Below are 20,879 nucleotides of genomic sequence, written 5' to 3' on the forward strand. Positions count from 1 at the left end.
GTCGTTGGTGGTTTTTGTTTTTGTGTTTGTTGTTGTTGGAACGACACGGCTTTACAGAAAACAAGAACATGATGTTGATACATCATCTTCATCTTCTTCATTCATCACGACCATGATCTCCTCCTTCTCTCTGATCTCTACCTAGGAGAGACTATGACTTAAGATCAATAGCCAACACTAGCTAGCTAGCAACATTAAGGTGTTGGTGTTGGTGTTCTTGGCAAGCAATATATTACAATACCATTTTTATTAATGGGTACATTCTCTGGCTTTAGAAAGGCTTATGGAGCTCTGAAGGATTCTACCAAGGTTGGCCTTATCAAGGTCAATAGCGATTTCAAGGTAACCTAACAGGAAGAGGAAATATATGACCTTGATTTCATTTGCTATTTCAATGTCTCAAATTTTGGTTTTCTTGATTTATGAATCTGTTTCAAGGATTTGGATATTGCCACTGTAAAGGCCACAAGTCACGTTGAGTGTCCTCCAAAAGAGCGTCATGTCCGAAGTAAGTTAATGCATCTCATTTCCTACATTTATGCATCTCTATATGTTTCCTTGGATGGTGAGGTATTGAATCTGTATGACAGAATGCCAGAAATGTAATGTGTTTGATTTATGTACATATAATTAATTTTTTTCTATTCTGTGTTGATTACCCTTGTATTGCATTAATGTCTTAATTTCAGAATCTCAAATATATGATTTGTGTTTTTTTTTTGGTTCTTCTGCATAGAGATTTTCTCTGCAACATCGGTGGTACGCCCGCGAGCAGATGTGGCATATTGCATTCATGCGCTGGGCAAGAGATTGTCCAAGACAAGGAGTTGGATTGTAAGGCTCTAGTTTTCTCTTCTTCGTGTTGTTGTTCATTCTTTCATTGTTCATATATAATTGACTAGGGATATGCATTTCCAGAACCTCCAAAGTAGGAAAAATGAAATATTATGTTTTAGTAGTTGTACTAGTAAAGCATAGCATGAATACGAGTCGATCACTTGCAGAGATGCTATAATCATTGAAGTATTTGTCCAGAAAATCACTTATATGGCTAATCATGATTTGATAATTGTACAGGTTGCCATAAAGACATTGATAGTTATTCATAGGACATTGCGAGAGGGTGATCCAACCTTTAGGGAGGAGCTTCTGAACTATTCTCAGAGAGGACATATGCTCCAAATTTCCAATTTTAAAGATGACTCAAGTCCCCTAGGTAAAACGCCTCTGCCTTATCTGGCTGGATTTGTAATAACATTTCATGAATATTGCAAATTCCCTTCTTAAACCGAAATCTACCTTGCAGCTTGGGATTGTTCTTCTTGGGTTAGGACATATGCACTCTTTTTAGAAGAACGTCTAGAATGTTTCCGGGTTCTGAAATATGACATCGAGTCAGAACGTTTGACCAAAATATCACCAGGATCAACCAAGGTATGAATTTTATGGAATTCTATTTGTGCTCTAAATGCTGTAATAGTGTAATATGATACTCCTTATCTCATATTGAATACGTAAATGGTATTTAACACATGAGAGTTGCTGTTTACTCTACCAGGTGCATAGTAGAACACGCATGTTGGGAGCTGATGAACTGTTGGAGCAGCTACCTGCATTGCAGCAACTTCTTTACCGTCTGGTTGGTTGCCAGGTAATGGCTGAGACAGAATAAATACTTTATTTTGATTTACTACTTGCTTGTTGTATCGAGTGATTGCCAATTTTGTTTCTTAAGATAGTTTTAAGTTCTAGTTCAAATTTTCCTCTCTTTTTTCAGCCTGAAGGAACAGCTTACAATAATTACCTTGTACAATATGCCTTGGCTCTGGTATGCATGATACTGATCTCCATTTTTCTCTGTGTGTTTAAAATCGTTTCTGCAGCCATTTTACTAGTTAGTGGTCAGTTTTAACTTTTAACAATGTTAATTTCATGTAGGTATTAAAAGAGAGCTTTAAAATATACTGTGCTATCAATGATGGAATCATAAATCTTGTAGATATGGTAAGAGGCTAGATTCTTATACTTCTTTTGCACTAAACCATTTCTCATATGATATTCAGACTTTTTTTTTTGAAATAGCTGAATCTATGTCACTTGTTCTGCAGTTTTTTGATATGCCAAGACATGATGCAGTTAAAGCTCTCAATATTTACAAAAGAGCCGGTCAGCAGGTATTCAGTGATTCATGTCTTATGAAACCAATTGTGTATGAGTCATGAAAGTATGTAAATATCTGTTTCTATATATTTTGATTGAATACATTCCTTTACGGTTTGGTGTTTTGCAGGCTCAGCATCTTGCTGAGTTTTATGAGTATTGCAAGGGTTTGGATCTTGCTAGAACTTTTCAGTTTCCAACACTGAGACAGGTTTCATGTGACACCTTTATTTATTTAAAAAACAAATTAGAAGAAGAAGATAGTTGACACCACATCAGTACATAGTCTCTGACATTCTTCTCATCTACATAAACAGCCACCGCCGTCATTTCTTGCAACAATGGAAGAGTATATAAGAGAGGCTCCTCAGTTCGGTGGTGTTCAGAAGAGACTGGTGAGTCAATGTCCTTAGGTTTAGATGTTTGTGTGCATGACTGTGTAGACTGCTATAAGATGATTTTATGAACTGAGGACAATCTGATATGCTCATTTTTCTTTTTTCTAATTTTAAGTCTGATACTTTTGTTCTGACAATAGGAGTACAGGGAGACAGAAGAGGAGCCTCAGAAACCTGAACCACCACCTCCAGAGCCTGAAAAAGAAGAAGAAAAAGTTGAGGAACCACCGGAAAAAGCTGAGGAAGAAGAACCCCCACCAAAGGAGGAAGAGGTGGTTGAACCTCCTCCTTTGATCGAAACTGATCTGCTGGTAAGTTATCATATGCCAAAATCATTCATGTTTTTCTTGATGTTGGGGTGTCTGAGTTCCACATTTTATGTTGGTTCATTCTTTTTTCTTTGTCAAGGGCCTAAATGAAATAAATCCAAGAGCTGCAGAAATTGAAGAAAGCAATGCTCTAGCTCTCGCCATAGTTCCAGAAGGTATGTTCCATTTCTTGATATTTGGTTGAGCCAATATCTCAAATGTGCAATGTGGGATTTGATGACTATTTTTGCTTTGCAGGGACTGCACCACAATCTGGAACAAATTTGAACGATATCGGCAGTACTACAGGTTGGGAGCTAGCCCTGGTAACCACACCAAGCAACCACACTGGCCCTGTAGTAGACAAAAAATTGGTGAGTCTTCTTTGCTTTCTCGTAGCTTATACTGCATTATTCGCTTTTGGTTTGAATGTAATGGTGTAGAATAACCAAGACAATAAATTGTATCATGCATAAGATAAATTCTAGTTAGTCATAACTCCTTACCTGATCACTCACCTTTAGTAACATGGGATAAACTTCCTCTCAAGTAGAATTTCGAGTCTGATTCACTGCACATTTTTCTTGGTTAACATCATCTTACTCTGCTTATTTATGGGTGTGCATGGTTTGGCGTTTGGATTAGGCCGGTGGGTTTGACAAGCTATTACTTGATAGCTTGTATGAAGATGAAGGTGCAAGGAGAAACCTTCAACTCCAGAATGCAGGATATGGTTATGGGGCTACGAGTCTGCAGAATCCATTTGAACAAGCACAGCAGGAACAGCAGCCTGTACATGATCCATTTGCAATGTCCAACAGCATAGCGCCGCCTACGAATGTGCAAATGGCGCTAATGGCTCAACAACAACACAACGTCCACCAACAGCAACACCAAATGCAGCAGCAGCATCTACAACAGCAGAACATGATGATGGTACCTCATCCATATTATTCTCAATATAACCAGATGCAACAACCCGGAGGCCCTTCAAATCCATTTGGAGACCCTTTCAGCTTCCCTCCTCCCAGTGTAACGCCAAACCAGGGAAACCAGCACCTACTGTAGAAGTTATCTACTAATTCATAATTTAAGTTCACTTCATTCCATTTTTTAAGAATTCCCAGTTCATTCTTTAATTCTTTGTAGCGAGAGTTTATTGAGAAGCTCATTCTGTGTACAGTATATCGTTCTGGAGGATCATTGGTATTGAAATGTATACCGATGGATGTGCTATTTTGATGCTGAGTAATTCATCAGCATTGGCATACCACTGTAAACAGCAACGTTTTAACATTTGAAGACTCTAACCTAACATGACAGCCCCAAGCTGAGACCAAGCGTAAACTGCAGTCTCACCGAATCATCAAACATTATAATTAATTGTTTCTTTGTTTAGCAACTCCATCCTAACTTCGGTCCGACTCCATTTTATAGAATCACAGATGACCATAATTGCAATTTGAACACCATATATTCATATACTGAAAGTAACAAAGAATAGATACGCGTAGATATCAACTCAAGTAGAATAAAGAGAATACAGTCCACTCAAATGTGCATAAATCGTTCTCAAGTAGAAGGTAGAAGTTTTCTCTGATCATGCATATTGAAACCTCACAGAAACTATTGCTGATTGCCACAACAAAAGCATAAAATAGGGTCTTTGAAAACTATAAGAAAGGCCTACAAAAGCTGATTCTCGACCCCAACAGACAGGACACTAGCTGTACAATTTCTCAAGAAAAATGAAACAGAGAATGGCTGTACAAAATTGCATTAGCTTGACTGACTCTTTAGTCTTTACAGCCAAACTTTGCATTTGTCAAACCCACAAGGGACCGCTTCCGAATCACAACCTTGAAATTATTGGAAAGAGCCTGTTCATATACGCAAATTCATTCTTAGAAGAATGTAGCAGCAGAAACAATCGAAGATAAAGAGAGAACGAAGGCACAAGACCACACACATGAGACTGTTTAATCAAATACATACACAACATGATATTCTCAGTGTAATCAAGCACAGCTTTGTGGATGCATACAACATAATTATCATTAAAAGTTCATTGACTACATTCAGTTTTGTTGTTGAGAATTTTTATTATCCAACTATACGGCAAGAGCACACAATGACTTAAGCGCAGAAGATAATAACTAGAATACATCAATAAAAGCAGGGAAGCTGATATTACCGCCACCAAGTTCGCCCCTTAAAGTCTTAAACCTTACTAAATAAGTTCAATCCATCTCCTGAAAGCCATAAACCAACTTCAGCCATAAAACGGGTGACAACGAACATCTTCGGTGGTGCTTGCCAGACACAAGGGAACTCACCCAAGTGACAGTGCCAGCAACAGCAACGAACAAACCTTATTCATCCTCAACGTCGTTCGTCAACACCTCCACATTCACCTCCACTTCTCCTAATTCTCCTTCCGCCTCCCCACCAACCATCGTTGTTCCCAAAGATTCACTACCTGCAGCCAAAAAATCACATTCACATCATTTTTTTCATCTCCCAAGCGCTGTAAATGTGATCAAAATCACCTAGCCAACATACTAAACTGATGATCAGCTCGAATAAACGAAACAGCGATTTCATCTAAAAAATATGAGTGATTTCCTAATAACCTCAACAATAATTACAGCAAGTTTTCGACAAGATCATATGCAACTAAAGTTCGTTTCTTTCTTTCTCAACTCCATACAGAAAAACTCAAAACTAATATCCACAACAAACCCACGTCATATCCTCACGCAATCCAAAAACCCATCTCAATTTTCACCTAACCCAATTGAAACTAGGCCATACCGTTGATGAAAAAGCCAGAGCATGGCCAACCCCGGTCGGTGGCGACGGAGAGGGACTCCTCATCGGAAAGCCGGTCGGCCAATCTGCCGACGAAGTCGCTAACGGCGATCGGCGAGCGTCGGGGTGGGACCCAGAAGGAGGAGCCGGGGACGAAGGGGAGCCAATCGGGGGTGGCTTTCTGGACGAGGATCCGCTGAACGATGTCGTCGAGCTTCTTGAGCATAAGGTCCTCGGACCCGCCTTCTGAAGAGGAGGAGGAGGAGGAGGTAGAGGAGGTGGAGGAGTTTATCTCGAGCTCGAAGAGCTGGCCGGATCGGGTCGAGTGGGCGCGGCGGAGGGAGGGGCGGAGCTGGAGAGTCCGAGTGAAGAATCGGGCCATTTTGGTTTTGTTGCTGTTGTTTCGAGGGTAAGGAGGAGAGAGAAAATGGGGATTTATGGGAGGTGGGAGACGTGGAGGAGGGGTGATGATTACGTGGACATCTCGCATGACTTGTAAGAATTATATGAAAAAACTTCATCTGGGAAATATGTTCGGCATCTCCTACTTGAGACCATGAGATACCTTGTTTGTAGTAGTGTTGTTTTTGCCCCATAACTTTTAATTAAGTTACCCATAGGTTGGCCAATATTGGTTTTGAGTATTAAGTTCCACATAAATTGTATGTATTAGGGCTGTTAATGTCGCGGAGGTCCTATTTATCCCATCCGCGAGCAGTTCCTCTAAAAACACCAAAATATGACTGTAAAATATCAAAACATCTCTCGACATCTTTCCTATATCCCTCCTGAGCCTTTGCAAATACACAATCCTTAGGTCGCCTAGGATGTGGAATTGTTTCCACGAAAGTTGCCCATCTTGGGAATATACCGTCGGCAAGATAGTAGCCTAAGCTGTGAACCCGGTTATTCACTTGAAACTGGATATGTGGTGCTCTACCGGCAATAAGCTCGTCAAACAACGGGGACTTTGCTAGGACATTGAGGTCATTGCATGACCCCGACATTCCAAAAAAGGCGTGCCATATCCAACTGTCATAAGATGCAACCGCTTCAAGAATGATAGTAGGGATGCGTTTTCTGCCACTATATTCACCGGCCCAACCGGTTAGACAATTTTTCCATTGCCAGTTCATACAGTTGATGCTACCAATCATCCCTGGAAAGCCTCTCTTTTCACCTTTAGCTAGAAGTCTTCTAAGATCGGCTGGAGTAGGAGCTCAAAAGTATTCTGCTGAGAACGCATCAACGATTCCTCTTGTAAATTGTTTAAGACATTCGATGGAGGTAGATTTCACCATTCGACAATATTCAGCACATTGATCGGCCCCGGCACAGTAGGCAAGCATCCGTAAAGAAGATGTCATCTTCTGCTCCGGAAGTAAACCGACTAGCTTGGTAGCATCTAATTTTTGTACAAAATATTAATCATAGTTGCAAAGAGCACAACGTATGCGGTTGAAAACCCCCTGACTCATACTGTAGCGAACTCAGAATGATGGGTCTTTAAAAAAAGGACGTTGGATAAAGTAGTCTTCGACCATACATTTACCTCGTTCATCCCTTTGTCGAGGATCATTTGGTGCACGACCTGGATGAGAACCGCGACCTCGAGGTTGGTTTTCTGCTTCATGGTGAGCAATTTTTGTTGCTATAATGGCGTTAGTTGACATCATTTCTTCATCATCTTCTTCATGAGATTTGCGGATACGTTCCAATAATATTTTCATTGTGTGGAAAAGAAATGAAAAGAAATTGAGAGGATTTTGTGATGGAAAGCTACAAGAAAATGTAATTATGGCTATAGAAGAATGAATGAAACTAAACTATTCGTCACAACTTTTGGGTGGTGAACAAATAAAATGGGTATAGATAGAATTAGTGATCACAATGCATGGTGTGAAAGGCTATGGAACTATGTTGTGTGAAAGCTATAGGAGAGTGGTAGCTATTTATAGATAAATTCAAGAATTTTTTTAATCTTTTTTTTGTTACCGTTATAATTTTTTTATTTAATTTTTCATCTCATTATATATTTTTTTTCAGGTTACATAATATCCTACCGTTTCCTACACAAATAGTTTCCTACCGTTTGAATGCAACGACTAGTTATTTGCTCCCATCATATTACAATTACAAATTAAATCAATGGTCCAGATTAAAAGACCGTTGAATTTAAAATTGAAAGTAGCTGCAACATGACTGACATGTGACAATGAGAAGAGAATTTTCATCTTCTAGGAGACAAAAGCATGTGTGAGACACGCATGCCTTTCCCCTATTGGTCCGTGTAACACATTTTGTGTGAAGTGCTTGGAATCAGGTTTCTAATCACATGGGTGATGCCATGTGGCCCTTGCAAAAGTAAACATGGTTTGTGGCGACGTGGGTTAAGAAAAATGAAGCCATGGGTCTTGGATCTGACCCAAGGGAAGTCTTAGTAGGACTTGGGTTAAAGATTTTTTCATGGGTGGAAAGTAGCTTTTTGATGTTGGGTCTAAGTGTGATGTGGATGATGACACAGGTCTTAAAAAAATGCAACCAGTGGACTTACTCTTAGGAACCGAACCATTTGGCCTACAGTTTTGTTTGGTTCCTTCCAGTATCTCTAACTTCCTATAGCTAAAACGTGTATAAACAACAAACTTTGTGACTTCCTATAACTTTAAATTATGTATATATAGCAATGCAACTTCATGATTATGGCATCATACAGATGTAGAAGACCTGTAACAAAGTAACAAACTCACAAAGCTACTGTCCAATAGTACTGTCATTACTTTATGCTTCATAATTATGGAATGGAAGCGTGGAACAATCAACATATGGATAGCAAAATAAGATAATTGTAGCAATTTAATCAGATATTCAAACAGTCGAACACTCAAATTAATAAATGTGAGCTACTTCATGATTCAGCTACTTCTTCCTGCCTCTGAGCTGCATCATCAACAAATACAATCTCATTGTCATCACTTCTAGAATTGTATTTATCAAAAGAGTCACTCCTCTATGGTCCAGACATTGAAGACCTGCACATTATTAGGAAAGCATTAGTCATACTAAAATTGTAACATAAACCCATTTTTCAATTTCCACTGCATTAGACATTTAAGACTGGTGGAGATCATAATTGAATAAAAGAAAACCCATGAGTTTTATGTGAGGCTTTTAAATAAATGTCACATTTCACAAACTTAATAATTTCAACTAAACTTTTACCTTGAAAAAACTTAACAACTTGGAGAGTTAACACGACTTAACACACAACACAACAAGTAAAGAAAATAATATTCTTGAGTGAATGCACCTACAAACGCAGAGATAAACTACAATTTTGTAAATTCAAGACCCCATATATGACTAATGCTTTCTCTAGAAACAGAGATCAAAACCCCCCATTTTCTGATTTCCACTGCACATTACTATGAAACAAGATTGAAAACGAGAGTTGTACACTTTATCTAGAAAAAATGCAATCAATTAAAATCAATGTTGCAATTAATGTTGCAATCCCAATTTCCAATTTCGATCAGACACTACAGACTGGTGGAGATTAGAATCTTACCTCAAATTGAAGAAGTGAGCATCCAGCGGGCGTCGCCGAAATTCAACAAGAGCAAGGTTGTGATCAATGAGAAGCTTAGGCGCGCTCATGAATTGACGGTGTCTGTTTTGTCAGCAAGGAAAGACTTGATTGCAAGGAGGAAGGTGACGGTTGACGGTTGACTGTTTGGTGCAGAATTTTACTTTCGGCGAACAGTCAGCATGCGGGAGGCGAACCCTTGCGGTTTGCCTTGTTCTTGATTGTGTATGCATTGGCGTGCCAGTACCTATGAGTCAAGTGCAGCTTGTTTCTACTTGTTGAGTGCGCTCACGTACTTCTTTCTTCTCAAACGACTGAGTGCAAGTGCTGACTAAACCTGCAAATAAGTATGAATAAGACATGCGGCATATGATTGCTAGGATTTTTCTCCAACTCTCTGTAAGATGGTCTGTTCTTACTTAAACTGCTTGGGGAATAAGCAAAGCTAAATATCAAGATTGTGGGGACGTTGTACTGATTTTTGTTGACTAGTGCAGACTTTAGGTTTTGCTATAAGCTAAGATAGCGACTCTGTTGCCAAGCTAAGTCGGACTTGTGCTACATGCAGCGAAGGTGCACACTGTAGCGATGCTTCGTTGGGAGGCTTTGGTTTTACGGCTGTGCAACAGTTTGGTTGAGTTGTCTGTGTTCGATTTTGCGCTAAAGACCCCTTTATATAGAGAACACAAGTCATCATAACCCCTTAGTTGATCAGGAAAACAATTCATTTCTCAACTCAAATTTGGATTCTTGAGTATCCCCGAAATCTATTCCAAAAAGGAATGAAAATCTGCTCTGCTAAAGACTTCCCCAAATAACCGGTCCAACGGGCTAAAAATTCAAAATAATTATTTAGGCCTAAACATTGACGATCTCGTGGTGTCTATCGATTATGCCAGGCTTGAGAAGCAGTTGGAGACGGTCTGTGAGGCAGGGATTTTGAGACGACAGAGAAGCTCAATGACAACCTTGTTACTACGGAGTTTGATAGGTGGAGGTGGCGGAGGAAGAGGCTGAGAGAGCATAAAGAGTGAATAGATGAGAGGCTGAGAGACTCAGAGTTGAATTGTGACTAGGGTTGAACGCATAGACATCTAAGTGATCTAACGATCAATATGCAATGACTTCAAATCCAGCGGTTCCTATATATTTTAATAACTGAAACCGAACTGAACAATTTGAATACAAAATGGTTCGGTTAAAGTCATAACTTCATTTTTTCACAAACCGAACTGAACCGGGTAAACCAGTTTGGTTCCAATGATTCCTTACAAAACCAAAACCGATTAACAACCCTAGTGACGCCTGGCTAGAAAGTTAGCAGACACTTAGACAGGTTGTTCACGGATCCCACATCGTCTGAGGAGAGTAGAATTTGTGTTTATATGAGAAAAGTCAACTTTCTATAATGAGAAGTGTGGACAATATCTCAGCTATGTGGATTGTGTTATTACATATTAGTAACTTAGATGAGTCGGGTTAAATCTGTCTTTGCTTTTAAAGTATGATTAATGTAAATTATAATGGTATCATAGTGGGTTACTCTCTAGTTGCGTAGCCAGAATTTGGGCTCTTTCGAGTTTAGGTTCTTTTGGTTTCTTCTGAGTTTGGGCTCTTCCAAATTTCAATTCTTTCGAGTTTATTATGTTGTCATCATAAAATAATTTGGGTTATTTCAAATTTCGATAAGTTGTTATATGTATTTGGGTTATTTCAATTTTAGTACATTGTAATATGTTCACGTGCTAAGTTAAATCACACCGGAGGACAAGCATTGGAAATGAGAGATCTCATATAATATATATATATATATATATATAACAAATAAAAATATAACTTATCATATGGAGATTTTTTTGTGTGATTAAAACACAACAGATTATTTTGACTAGCCTTTTACACGCGCATATGCCCTGATTCAATTTTCCACCACCTACTAAAATAGTGTTAATCACAAAATTTTGCTCTTCTTTCTCTTTTCTATTTACTTCTTGTAATTTTTATTTTACTTTTTTTTCTGTTACTATTTTATATTTTTAACATTCCGTATATTATTAATTTAACTTATCATTGATATGTTTTTTAGTGAAGTTATTGTGTGTCAATTAGTAGTACGGGAGATTTAAAAAACGCAACACATTAAAAATTGTTATTGTTTCATTCATACGTGGCTGTGGACGATTGGTGGATATAGAACCCTCCCACGTCATAAAACAAGAGAAGTCATATTTCATTCCTTTCAGAATGAACTGAAAGGTAAAGTACCAGGGAGAGGTTCGTATCGTACCCAAAGAGAGAGGCTGATCCGACTTCCAAAATGGCCGAGGATCCCGTAGCGTTGCCCTCCACCCCCAACCCTTCTTCTTCTTCCCCTAATTTGCCCCACGAAACTCTCCCTAAATCACAGGTTTGCCACTCCTCCAATCCCAATTCCCCAATTTTCAATTACAAAGGGTTTTTTTTTTTTATGCTTTGATCCTCATTATATTCTGCTATTTACATTAGGGTTGTTTTGGGTTTTCTTTATCTATATAGGATTCAGTGTAAAGAATTCACCTTTATGACTTTTCATCTACTTAACTATTGCATATCGTTTTTTGTTTTTGTTTTAATCAAGATGGGTTATAAGAATTCAGGCAGTATTTGATGTTCATGTAGTTTTACATTAACTGATTACAATGCTGTAATTCATGTGCGTGAATGTATTTGTTTTGTAATGCCTATGGTTTCGAACTTTCAATGTCTTTTGGGTTGCTGAAATTAGTGTTTGTGTGACTACTGTTTAGGCTCCGGCAGTCTCCTCCGGGCTACCATCGTATTGGAATGGTGATCTTCAGTTTTTTCCAATCATGTATCCGGCTCTTATTCCGGGGTTGCAGGATCAGGAACAGATGAACCGTGGAGCAGGCCTTTATGCTGTTCCAGTTCACCCGTTTACGGGACCAGTTAGTGGGTTTTCGTCTAGTACACTGATTCCGCTGACCTACAATGTGCCCACGTGAGAATATCCATGTTAAACTGAAGCTTGTTTTGTGATGCTTGATATTAAACACACATATCAGAACCACAACTCGTTGATGTTATTGTGCAAAAGTGTTCTTCGTTTATTCTCTTACTGTCACTGCATTGATGTGGTTAGAACTAGAGCAACCCTGGATGTCAGCACTGGTGGAGAGCAGCAAGGCCAGGAAGGACAGCAGCAGCCACAGCAACCCCGTCAGCAGCAACATCCTGGAGCTCCGAGACGGGTAATTGTAAGGAGATTTCAAATCCAGTTTCGGCTGGATCCGATTCTGATCCTGAAGCTGATAGCTTTATTGCTTTTGTTCAATCAAGATGGATCTAGACAAAAGATGGTCATCCTTATGATTTGCGCCACAATTGTTTATCTGTAAGTCACTAACTTATGACCATTTTGAGGAGCCATTCTTCATGTCATTTTTAGTGTGTTATATTAGGACATTGTAAATACGTTATTCTGAGCAGACATATACTTGGCTGAACTAAGCATGATAAATTGTCTGAATGGGAGCTAATATTAGGTGATGTTTGATGTTGCAGATATAAAACGGGCTCACTGACACCATTGATAGAATGGCTCTCTCGCGCAATGGATAGGGCAGCTGTGCCTCCCCAACCACCAAGACCTGCAGCCAGGGCTGAAAATGTTCCTGCTGCTGCAAGGCCGGGAAATGATAATGCTGCTTTGCCAGGTAATATGTTGCTTGTATGTGCTAAAATGTAACTAACGTTTTTGGATGACACTTCCACATGCTTCTTTACTATGACCTTTATAAAACATTGAGTTTCGATATCAAGAAATTACTGTTTAAAGTAATAAATAATATCAAAGGATATTTTTAATTGGGTGCTTCCAACATGTCCAATAATTTCTGCACTTCTTGAAAAAGGAGTCCTTAGGTATTTTTTTTTTCTTTGTGCTACAACGTGTACATACATGGTTAGGTTAGCTTCAACCCTTTCCTGACTTCCTGAAGAAGTCGGTAATCGGTACTGGGTTTCATTTGTCCTTAGTTTATTGCCATGCACTTCCAATCATTGAGAATGTACTGGGGTTTATCTTGTGCGTTTTGAGTTTTGTTCCGTTGGCTTAAGTAAGTTTTCCTTTGTTTGGAATGCTTCTGCTTTAAGAACCACCATATTAGCTTATGAGAAGCACCTCGTAGAACTCCATTAACGTGTGAAGTCAAACCAATCCATCGTTTAACTGCATAGTTTTAAATTGATTCAAGCGATTACAGTACATACAATACATATGGTGTCATGATTCTGTGCATTCCTGTGCTACAATATTTTCCTTCCTTTTGCTTGAGCACTTGCATTGAATGTTGTAGTAAAGAAGCAGATCTTTGTATATTCCCTGCTATGGGTATGCTCAGTGGTGGAACCGGTATTGGCACAGCTTAGGTCAAATTTACTAGAATAAGAAAATGTTTTTCTTATGCTTGAAAGATAAACCAACTTTTGTTCGATCCACCCAATATCATTTCATGCCATTTGAATCAAGGCCGAGGGGCCAAACATTCTCTATATGGTTTAAACTTATGCTCTCAAGTGTTGATTTGCATTATCTTATAGTGCATCCCTGTAACAACAATATGAGGCAAAGAGTTAAAGATCTCCGGACATTGTTTATTATTTTTCTTGATTTGGCTCTCTTCCTTGCAGTGGTACATGTTTTTATGAACAAGAAAATTATTGTTTTTGGTACTTTATATATCTGTGACACATAATTCTGCTTTATACTAACTGTAAATAATGTTTTCTATAACAAATGCAGATGGACAACCAGGAGTCGAGAATGAAAATCAGCCTGCAGAGGCAAATGAGAATGCACCGGAACCAGGAGCCAATGGTGGTAACCGCTGGTGGGGAATTGTTAAGGAGATTCAAATGATTGTTTTTGGCTTCATCACTTCACTCCTCCCGGGTTTTCATGATATAGAATAGATTATAGCCAGGGAAAGTTGCATGCCTTTTTACCCACATGAAAGTGTGTCCTTCTATCTTTATGCACCTCCTCTTCCTTTTGGTGTTCATTAAAACCAAAGAGGTGCAAGTTATAGCCCCAATTTAGCTTATCATTAACTTCCGGGAAACCAATGTATGTATGAGCACTGCAACACCATCGACTTAAAATATGTTATGTTTTGCAATGCTGGTGAGCCTTCTGGAGTCTACTGCTGGTTTTCTAAATCTTTTATTATACTTATGATTGAGAACATGTTTAATCAATTGAAATGTAATCGGAAAAAAAATCAATTAAATGGCTTGCCATGCACCAAAGCGAGTGAGTCTAACTGCTTATGATCGTCGCTTGAATAAAACACTCTTCTTGGTTGATAGGTTTGCTTTATATCACTCTTCTAATACATTGTTTTAGTGCCTCAAAAAGTCGGAAGCCTACAAACTGGCATTATCATACATTTAATTTGACAATGTTATTACAGAGCTCATATTTACACCCGTCTGTCACTGCCAAAATTTGGATGTCAGAAGAAAAAAAAGGCTGATAGAACTTAATTTCTTTGGCCCTAAGAAGATTAATTACAAAATGTATATACAGTTGACTATGAATAATGGACCTCACATTTCTGACAGAAGATTGCTGATTTTCCGAAGCTCCTTGAGAGCTGCAATGGCTGTTACTTGTCCTTTGCCAACTAATGTATTTTTTGAACAGTTCTCAACTGATCCCAGTTGAACGCCATGGTCTTGCTGGAAAGCAGACTCGATTACCTAAAATCAGGTGAGTTAGCAAATCAGAGCAATGCAGAATAAACTGGTGATTAGTGTTGTTGGAAGCAATCTGCTTTTTTGCCCTCAAACTGTGCAGTCAGACCTTTCTATATTCTTTCAATTACTACTTCAACTAAGAGAGTCTATCGTTACAGGGCTTTGTTATCATTATCAGAATAATCCCATTCTAATATGTAGTTATATCTGTTATTGCCATTTTATTAGCATCCTTCCTCTTTTAAAATCATATCCCATGTCATTCAACGGATAAAATAATAGTTTTAGAATAATGGAAGCTGATATTTGATAATGAAAACAAAGAAGTTACCTGTATCTGATCAAGCATAGAATCCCCAAGATTCCTCAAAGTACTAGTCCTATTCTGGTCCACAGTTTCCCCTTTGCAGCTAACAGAATTGGATGTTTCAGCCATAGAAGAGCTTGCTGCAATTTGACCAATATCACTCCTGGGAGATTTTGTAGTGTCATGGGCGTTGCTCCCCTTCTCCGATGTGCCTTCACCAGCTGCACTCCATCCCAATTTCCAAAACCTCGGGAATTTACCAGAAAGAACCTTTCTTTCTTTTCCCGTTACTGAATTCCTCGTTGAATGATTGGTTGACTCAGATGCTATAGACACACTCTCAGGTGGATCAGAAACCGGATGAGGTGAGCCTTCTGATACACTCTGTAGATTCACATCATTTGGATTATCATTATTTTCATCAACAGATAAATTTGATCCAACACTACTTTTCTCTGATTCAGGATCATCATTTGCCCCACTCAGAGGACTTGCTGGATATGAGCTTACAGGTGAGTTCTCTTCATCAGCTGGATTTCCATTCAAACATCTGTCTTCATTTGCGGAAGTAAGATCCTTACTGACACCATCTTTGTTAACCACAGTTTTTGAAGAGCTTTTGTCTTCATGAGAGACCAATTTCTCAATATCTTCCTCTGAGCTGAGCACTCTCGAGAGATCTTCCAGCAAATTTCTTCTAACAGTAAACCTAGGGGTCTTTTTGCCATTCTCACGCTTTGCTGGAGATGGGTCGGATTCTGATCTGGATAGGGTCAATCTAACTTTTTCAGTCCATCGCTTCTTCTGGCTGGGAACCAGTTTTTTCAAATTATCTTGCCTAAGTTCTTCCTCCCTCTGCATAACTCTCCACTTCTCTTCCCAGTAGCTTTCAGTTACCAAACTTAATGGAGTTTTTTGTGAAACGGAATCAATAGAAAGACTGTGACCTCTCACAGCCTTTGATTTACCATGCTCATATGGCCCCATATATGAATGAAATGAGGATGAACAATTCTTCTCCAAAGCAAGAGCCTGCAACGACGTTGCTTTCTGTATCAGTTTCTTTAAATCAATATTCTCAGGAAAGTTTAACAACCGTTGAAGACATGCAGTTGCATTCTCAGTCGCAAGAAGGGAAGATCTCAAATGAAGTAACATGGAAACTGCCAGGGCTGAAATTATTGCTCCTCTAGGTGAACCAAGAATTCTAAAGCTGGATCCTGCATCATCTTCACCCCCTTTGTCTAATTTAAGATTATCACGTATAAATATCTCATCCCAAATTATCAATAGATTTGCAAGAGAAAATTCACGTCCAAATAACACCCTTAACCAACGGAGTGCAAAATACTGGGGTTCAACACCAAGCTCGACAAGGTGGCTGTGTAGAGATGAATCAACAAGAGACAGAAAATGATACAATGCAGCAGATGCTTCAATGACAGGAGGTAAGCTAGTCTGAGATCCAACAGCAGGGGAGGGAGAGAAGAATTCAGCCATAGAAAGGGAACCATTTGCCCCACTCATCAAAGCATCAAACATGCAGTACGCATCATGTTCCATAAATTTCTCGGATAAGATAATACCCAATTCACCTTCAGCACCATAAGCATCACTGAGCATTACAATGGTCTGTATCTTGGGATCAAGCTCATCAAGACTTTTAACTTTTGATGCATCTCCCTTCAAGCTATCCTCATTTTCCATGGAATCAGGAAGGTTTTTTAAATCAAAATTGTAAGTCGAATCATTTTCATCATATGATAGATCATCAAATTTATCGGTGAAGTGATCCTCATATAGCTTCCGCACTTGAGATAGACCCTCCACATCAACATGTAGAACATACAAAAGGGGAGCCAAGAGTTCATGCATTCCTGTGATGAAAATGAAACAATGAACAGTTTAATTCAACAAGGAGAAGAAAGAGAAGCTTCCAGAGACAGAATAAAATTAGAGTCAAATGAAGTCATCACCTCCATCTACTTTTACTGTCTTCAATGAAAACAAAACAATATCGGAAGACTGGAGTGAAGAATAAAAGAGGAAAAAACCTATAAATTTATAAGAATGTGAAGACTGGAGTGTAATTGACCTTGTCTGTAACCACACTCTGGATGTCTAAGACACCACAATAACAAGATTCTTCTCAGCATGCCTTGGCATCCTGGTGTCTGGAAGTAGCTCCCATGTTCTGGATATAAGCGTGATAAGTCCTGGTCAACCATTTTCTCCAGCTCAGCATTCCGAAAGAAGCGACCCCAGGTACTTTCTGCATGTAAGATGCATATAGATCAGTAATTACATCACACATAGTTATTAGCTCATTTAGGCACATATTGCAACAGAGAAGCTCCTTCAGATTCCCGTTCTTATTGTTTTTTTCTTTTCTTTTACCTAGCCAATTCTTATAGTTACAGGTCAACGTGCATTCATTACCAATGAATTACCATGTCATCCACTAATTTGATTGGTTTTTGCATTTTACTCTAAAACATCATCTGACACCATACCAAATAAATCCTCTCTCTCATAACAGTCTGTGAATACATTACATGGCCAGGGTGAAGCTACTTCCCTTAGGACTCAGACTCGGTGAAAATCAGGTACTAAATGGTGCAGGCCATCAAATAAAGTTACATTTGAAAAGCTAATAAAATGATAAAGCAACTACATATAAAATAAGTGAAACAAGCTACTTAGTACACCTGCGTACTTCGAAGGAGCCACGGACTTTACCTGGGTTCTGTGACAGTGGATTATCCATGGCAAGATCAGGAGAACTACTCCCATCCTTAGGTGGATCAACCAGAAGGCGTCTTCTCATTCTAGCATATCTATTAAACATACAACGTTTACTTAGCACAGGAATAGGAAAATATATAACAAAAACCACTACCAAAATCAGTCAAATTTTGACATAATCAAGATCAGATATTTGTAGCTCATTTTATCTTTGGATCGATGAAACACAACTAATGAATTCCGCATGTACTCATCTAACACATTGACTCTACAAAGATCCGAGTATCGCAGTTTCCTGCTTTCACAGATAGTTTTCCAACTCACAAAACCACGACACAAAGATTACAACACTCCATTAACTAAAGTATGGAAACTCTATCTATGAAAAATATCCAACAATTGGATTTGTTATCCACATGAATCATAGAGTTCAGAAAAAAAAAACACAAAGCTCGAAATGCCAGCCAATCATCAAAATAGTATCTAGCAAAACCAGACATAAAATCATTAACTCACAACCAAAACATAGCAACAAAAATCACATAGATTACCTAATAAATCCAACCTTGTAAGCAACTAAGCATAGAGAATTGTTAGAAATGAGAAAAGGGGATACCTTCTCCGGCAATCAGCTGTAACTCGGCGAAGATCATCAACAGAAGAAGAAAGCGGCAAAATCCCAAGGTTTAATCGCCATTGCACTCCTCTCAGCTCCTTAAAACGAACATCCTCCACCACCACCTCAGATCTCTCCTCCGACGAAGACGATTCCGGCAATGCTGACTCAATGGGTCCCGGCGCCATATACCCAATTCCAATACAAGGCTGAAAATGATAAAAAGCAACAATCTTTGGGCCTAACTTTTTCTGGGTTCTTCTGGAAAAAAAAAAAGAGATGATTGTAGAAAAAGTAAAGATGTGGATGTGGAGGAGAGACTTGCGTCTGGGTTTAGCAGATGAGGATCAGGCTTACTTGTTCTAACTTCTAACAGATAAAAAGGGAAAAAAGAAATGATTTTTATTTTTACATATGCACACACACCCAATATTATCTTCAATCCACCAACCGGAGATATAGAAAGAGAGAATACCAAGTTTGTTTGTTCAAGCAGGAGAGAGAGAGAGAGAGAGAGAGAGAGAGAGAGAGAGAGAGATGTGTAGGAAGGGAAGGTGGGGTGGGTTGTCGTCTACTTTGGGTTCTATCTTCTATTATTGCTATATACTACAAGAAATGGAAGATACAGTTGATGTACAACCCATCTTGTTCTTCAAGGTTTTTCTTTTTTGGCTTGTCATTTTTTTTACTGAGCAAAACACCAAACATGATTCTTCTAGCATATTTTTGTTTATTTTTGTTTTAGTTCTTTTGAGCCTCCTTGTAACCCAAAAAAAAAACACCATGATTGGATTTATTCATTTTTGCTTTAAGTTGGGAAAGCACAATTCACTTCCTCTATGTTTGGTAATATACCTGTCATGCTTTGACTGATCTTATGCTTTACTTGTGGAGGGAGCTCTTCTTGTTGTGGTTACCATTTATGAAAATTGGAAATTATGAGGATGCTTCTAGTGTTTTTGATGATAAAAGGAGATCACATTTTCCTTCTTCTATTGTTTCCTTTTAGCGTCACGGTCATTTCAATAAAACGAGATTATGCATATTGACTTTCTTTTAACAGTAATTATGACTAATCTTTCTGCAATTTTGAAACCATAAGCAAGTGACGTTGGGTGGATAAACTGAGCCTTAGTTTGGTATTGTGGTTTAAGCAACATAATCACTTATATTGATCATAATTAGTAGTTTTTGTGTTTGATAAGTTTTTTATAAACTGTTTATTTGTAAAATTTAATGTAAAAATACTACGTTTTTAAAAAGTAGATGAGATCATGTTTATTTAAAACTGAATTTTTCTATATTTGAGTTTTTTCACTTCAAACCCAAACTGGCCTTAGTGCATTTTTAGTTGACTAAAATCACTGAATGACTGATGTTCTTAACACATTTGGCAATTTTACATGTTCTCTTAAATAATAGCTTACTTTTTTCGACACAATCAATTGTGAGATCTAAATATACAAATTTTATCAATTTTTTAATAGCTTTGTCCCCGAACATCTTGGAATAGTATGAGTTCACCTAGCATCATAAAATTCTTTGTTTACGACTCAGTTAAAGTTACTATTGACCTTCAAATTTTTTTTAAAGTTATTATTGATTCCTCAATGAATTATGGAAACATACAAAATGTTTGTCCAAAAATGTTGTACAACTCAATTATCTATGGTAGGGATCCAACAACAATACGTGTTTTTCTCTATCTTCTTTTGCAAAATGCTATAAGTGCATATGACTTATCTAGCCTTATATATTACAGTATTTTAAGTGAAGAAAAAAAAGACATTTAAGGCCTCTTCGGGTGACATCAAATTGATGTTTTTTTTTTGCTTCGTAAGAAGTGAAAATGTTTTTATTTTTTGACACTGAACGTTTTGAAAGTTATCTTACGGAACATGTTCCACCCTATTTTCATCACACACAAAAAAAGAGTATTATAAAATCATTATTAAACGCCACCTTAGCTAAAGCATAAATTATAGCATTAAATCCACGCTAGGAAAGATCATGGAGAAGTCGAATATGTCATATGGAAAATTAAAGGTATGTATCGATTGCAGTGTTTTTAAACAGTATACCCTCCCCAATTTTTCAACTTTGACATTGTTCTAACTTAACTAACTTACATGTGTTGAATTTTAATCACAAAAGACATTAGTATAATTAGGTATCATCCACCTACTTATAA

At 38.2% G+C, this 20,879-nt stretch overlaps 5 protein-coding genes across 5 annotated transcripts; 2 read left to right on the forward strand and 3 right to left on the reverse strand.

Annotated features, from left to right (window-relative positions):
- Window positions 1-252: 252 nt before the first annotated feature.
- On the forward strand, window positions 253-3,936 carry LOC126790964 (putative clathrin assembly protein At5g57200). Its single transcript, XM_050517352.1, has 15 exons — window positions 253-342; window positions 439-508; window positions 737-834; window positions 1,078-1,216; window positions 1,307-1,434; window positions 1,559-1,651; window positions 1,778-1,828; window positions 1,939-2,004; window positions 2,109-2,174; window positions 2,291-2,371; window positions 2,478-2,555; window positions 2,699-2,869; window positions 2,967-3,042; window positions 3,125-3,240; window positions 3,512-3,936. Exons 1-15 carry the CDS (start codon window positions 253-255, stop codon window positions 3,932-3,934), a joined length of 1,746 nt encoding a protein of 581 aa, XP_050373309.1. The 3' UTR covers window positions 3,935-3,936.
- Window positions 3,937-4,834: 898 nt separating this feature from the next.
- On the reverse strand, window positions 4,835-6,086 carry LOC126791229 (uncharacterized). Its single transcript, XM_050517647.1, has 2 exons — window positions 5,681-6,086; window positions 4,835-5,345 (listed from the first exon to the last, which is right to left on the reverse strand). The coding sequence occupies exons 1-2, from the start codon at window positions 6,057-6,059 to the stop codon at window positions 5,239-5,241; spliced, it is 486 nt and encodes a 161-aa protein (XP_050373604.1). The 5' UTR covers window positions 6,060-6,086; the 3' UTR covers window positions 4,835-5,238.
- Window positions 6,087-6,372: 286 nt separating this feature from the next.
- Window positions 6,373-7,407, reverse strand: LOC126792073 (uncharacterized). The gene is made up of 2 exons (XM_050518571.1): window positions 7,230-7,407; window positions 6,373-6,884 (listed from the first exon to the last, which is right to left on the reverse strand). The coding sequence occupies exons 1-2, from the start codon at window positions 7,405-7,407 to the stop codon at window positions 6,373-6,375; spliced, it is 690 nt and encodes a 229-aa protein (XP_050374528.1).
- Window positions 7,408-11,512: 4,105 nt separating this feature from the next.
- LOC126790613 (uncharacterized) lies at window positions 11,513-14,446 on the forward strand. The gene is made up of 5 exons (XM_050516924.1): window positions 11,513-11,670; window positions 12,050-12,261; window positions 12,403-12,654; window positions 12,825-12,976; window positions 14,065-14,446. The coding sequence occupies exons 1-5, from the start codon at window positions 11,581-11,583 to the stop codon at window positions 14,232-14,234; spliced, it is 876 nt and encodes a 291-aa protein (XP_050372881.1). The 5' UTR covers window positions 11,513-11,580; the 3' UTR covers window positions 14,235-14,446.
- Window positions 14,447-14,677: 231 nt separating this feature from the next.
- On the reverse strand, window positions 14,678-19,188 carry LOC126790612 (uncharacterized). Its single transcript, XM_050516923.1, has 5 exons — window positions 18,689-19,188; window positions 18,067-18,164; window positions 17,423-17,599; window positions 15,352-17,204; window positions 14,678-15,023 (listed from the first exon to the last, which is right to left on the reverse strand). The coding sequence occupies exons 1-5, from the start codon at window positions 18,874-18,876 to the stop codon at window positions 14,871-14,873; spliced, it is 2,469 nt and encodes an 822-aa protein (XP_050372880.1). The 5' UTR covers window positions 18,877-19,188; the 3' UTR covers window positions 14,678-14,870.
- Window positions 19,189-20,879: the final 1,691 nt, after the last annotated feature.

Source organism: Argentina anserina, chromosome 4, assembly GCF_933775445.1.
Source record: "Argentina anserina chromosome 4, drPotAnse1.1, whole genome shotgun sequence".
Taxonomy (NCBI): Eukaryota; Viridiplantae; Streptophyta; class Magnoliopsida; order Rosales; family Rosaceae; genus Argentina; species Argentina anserina.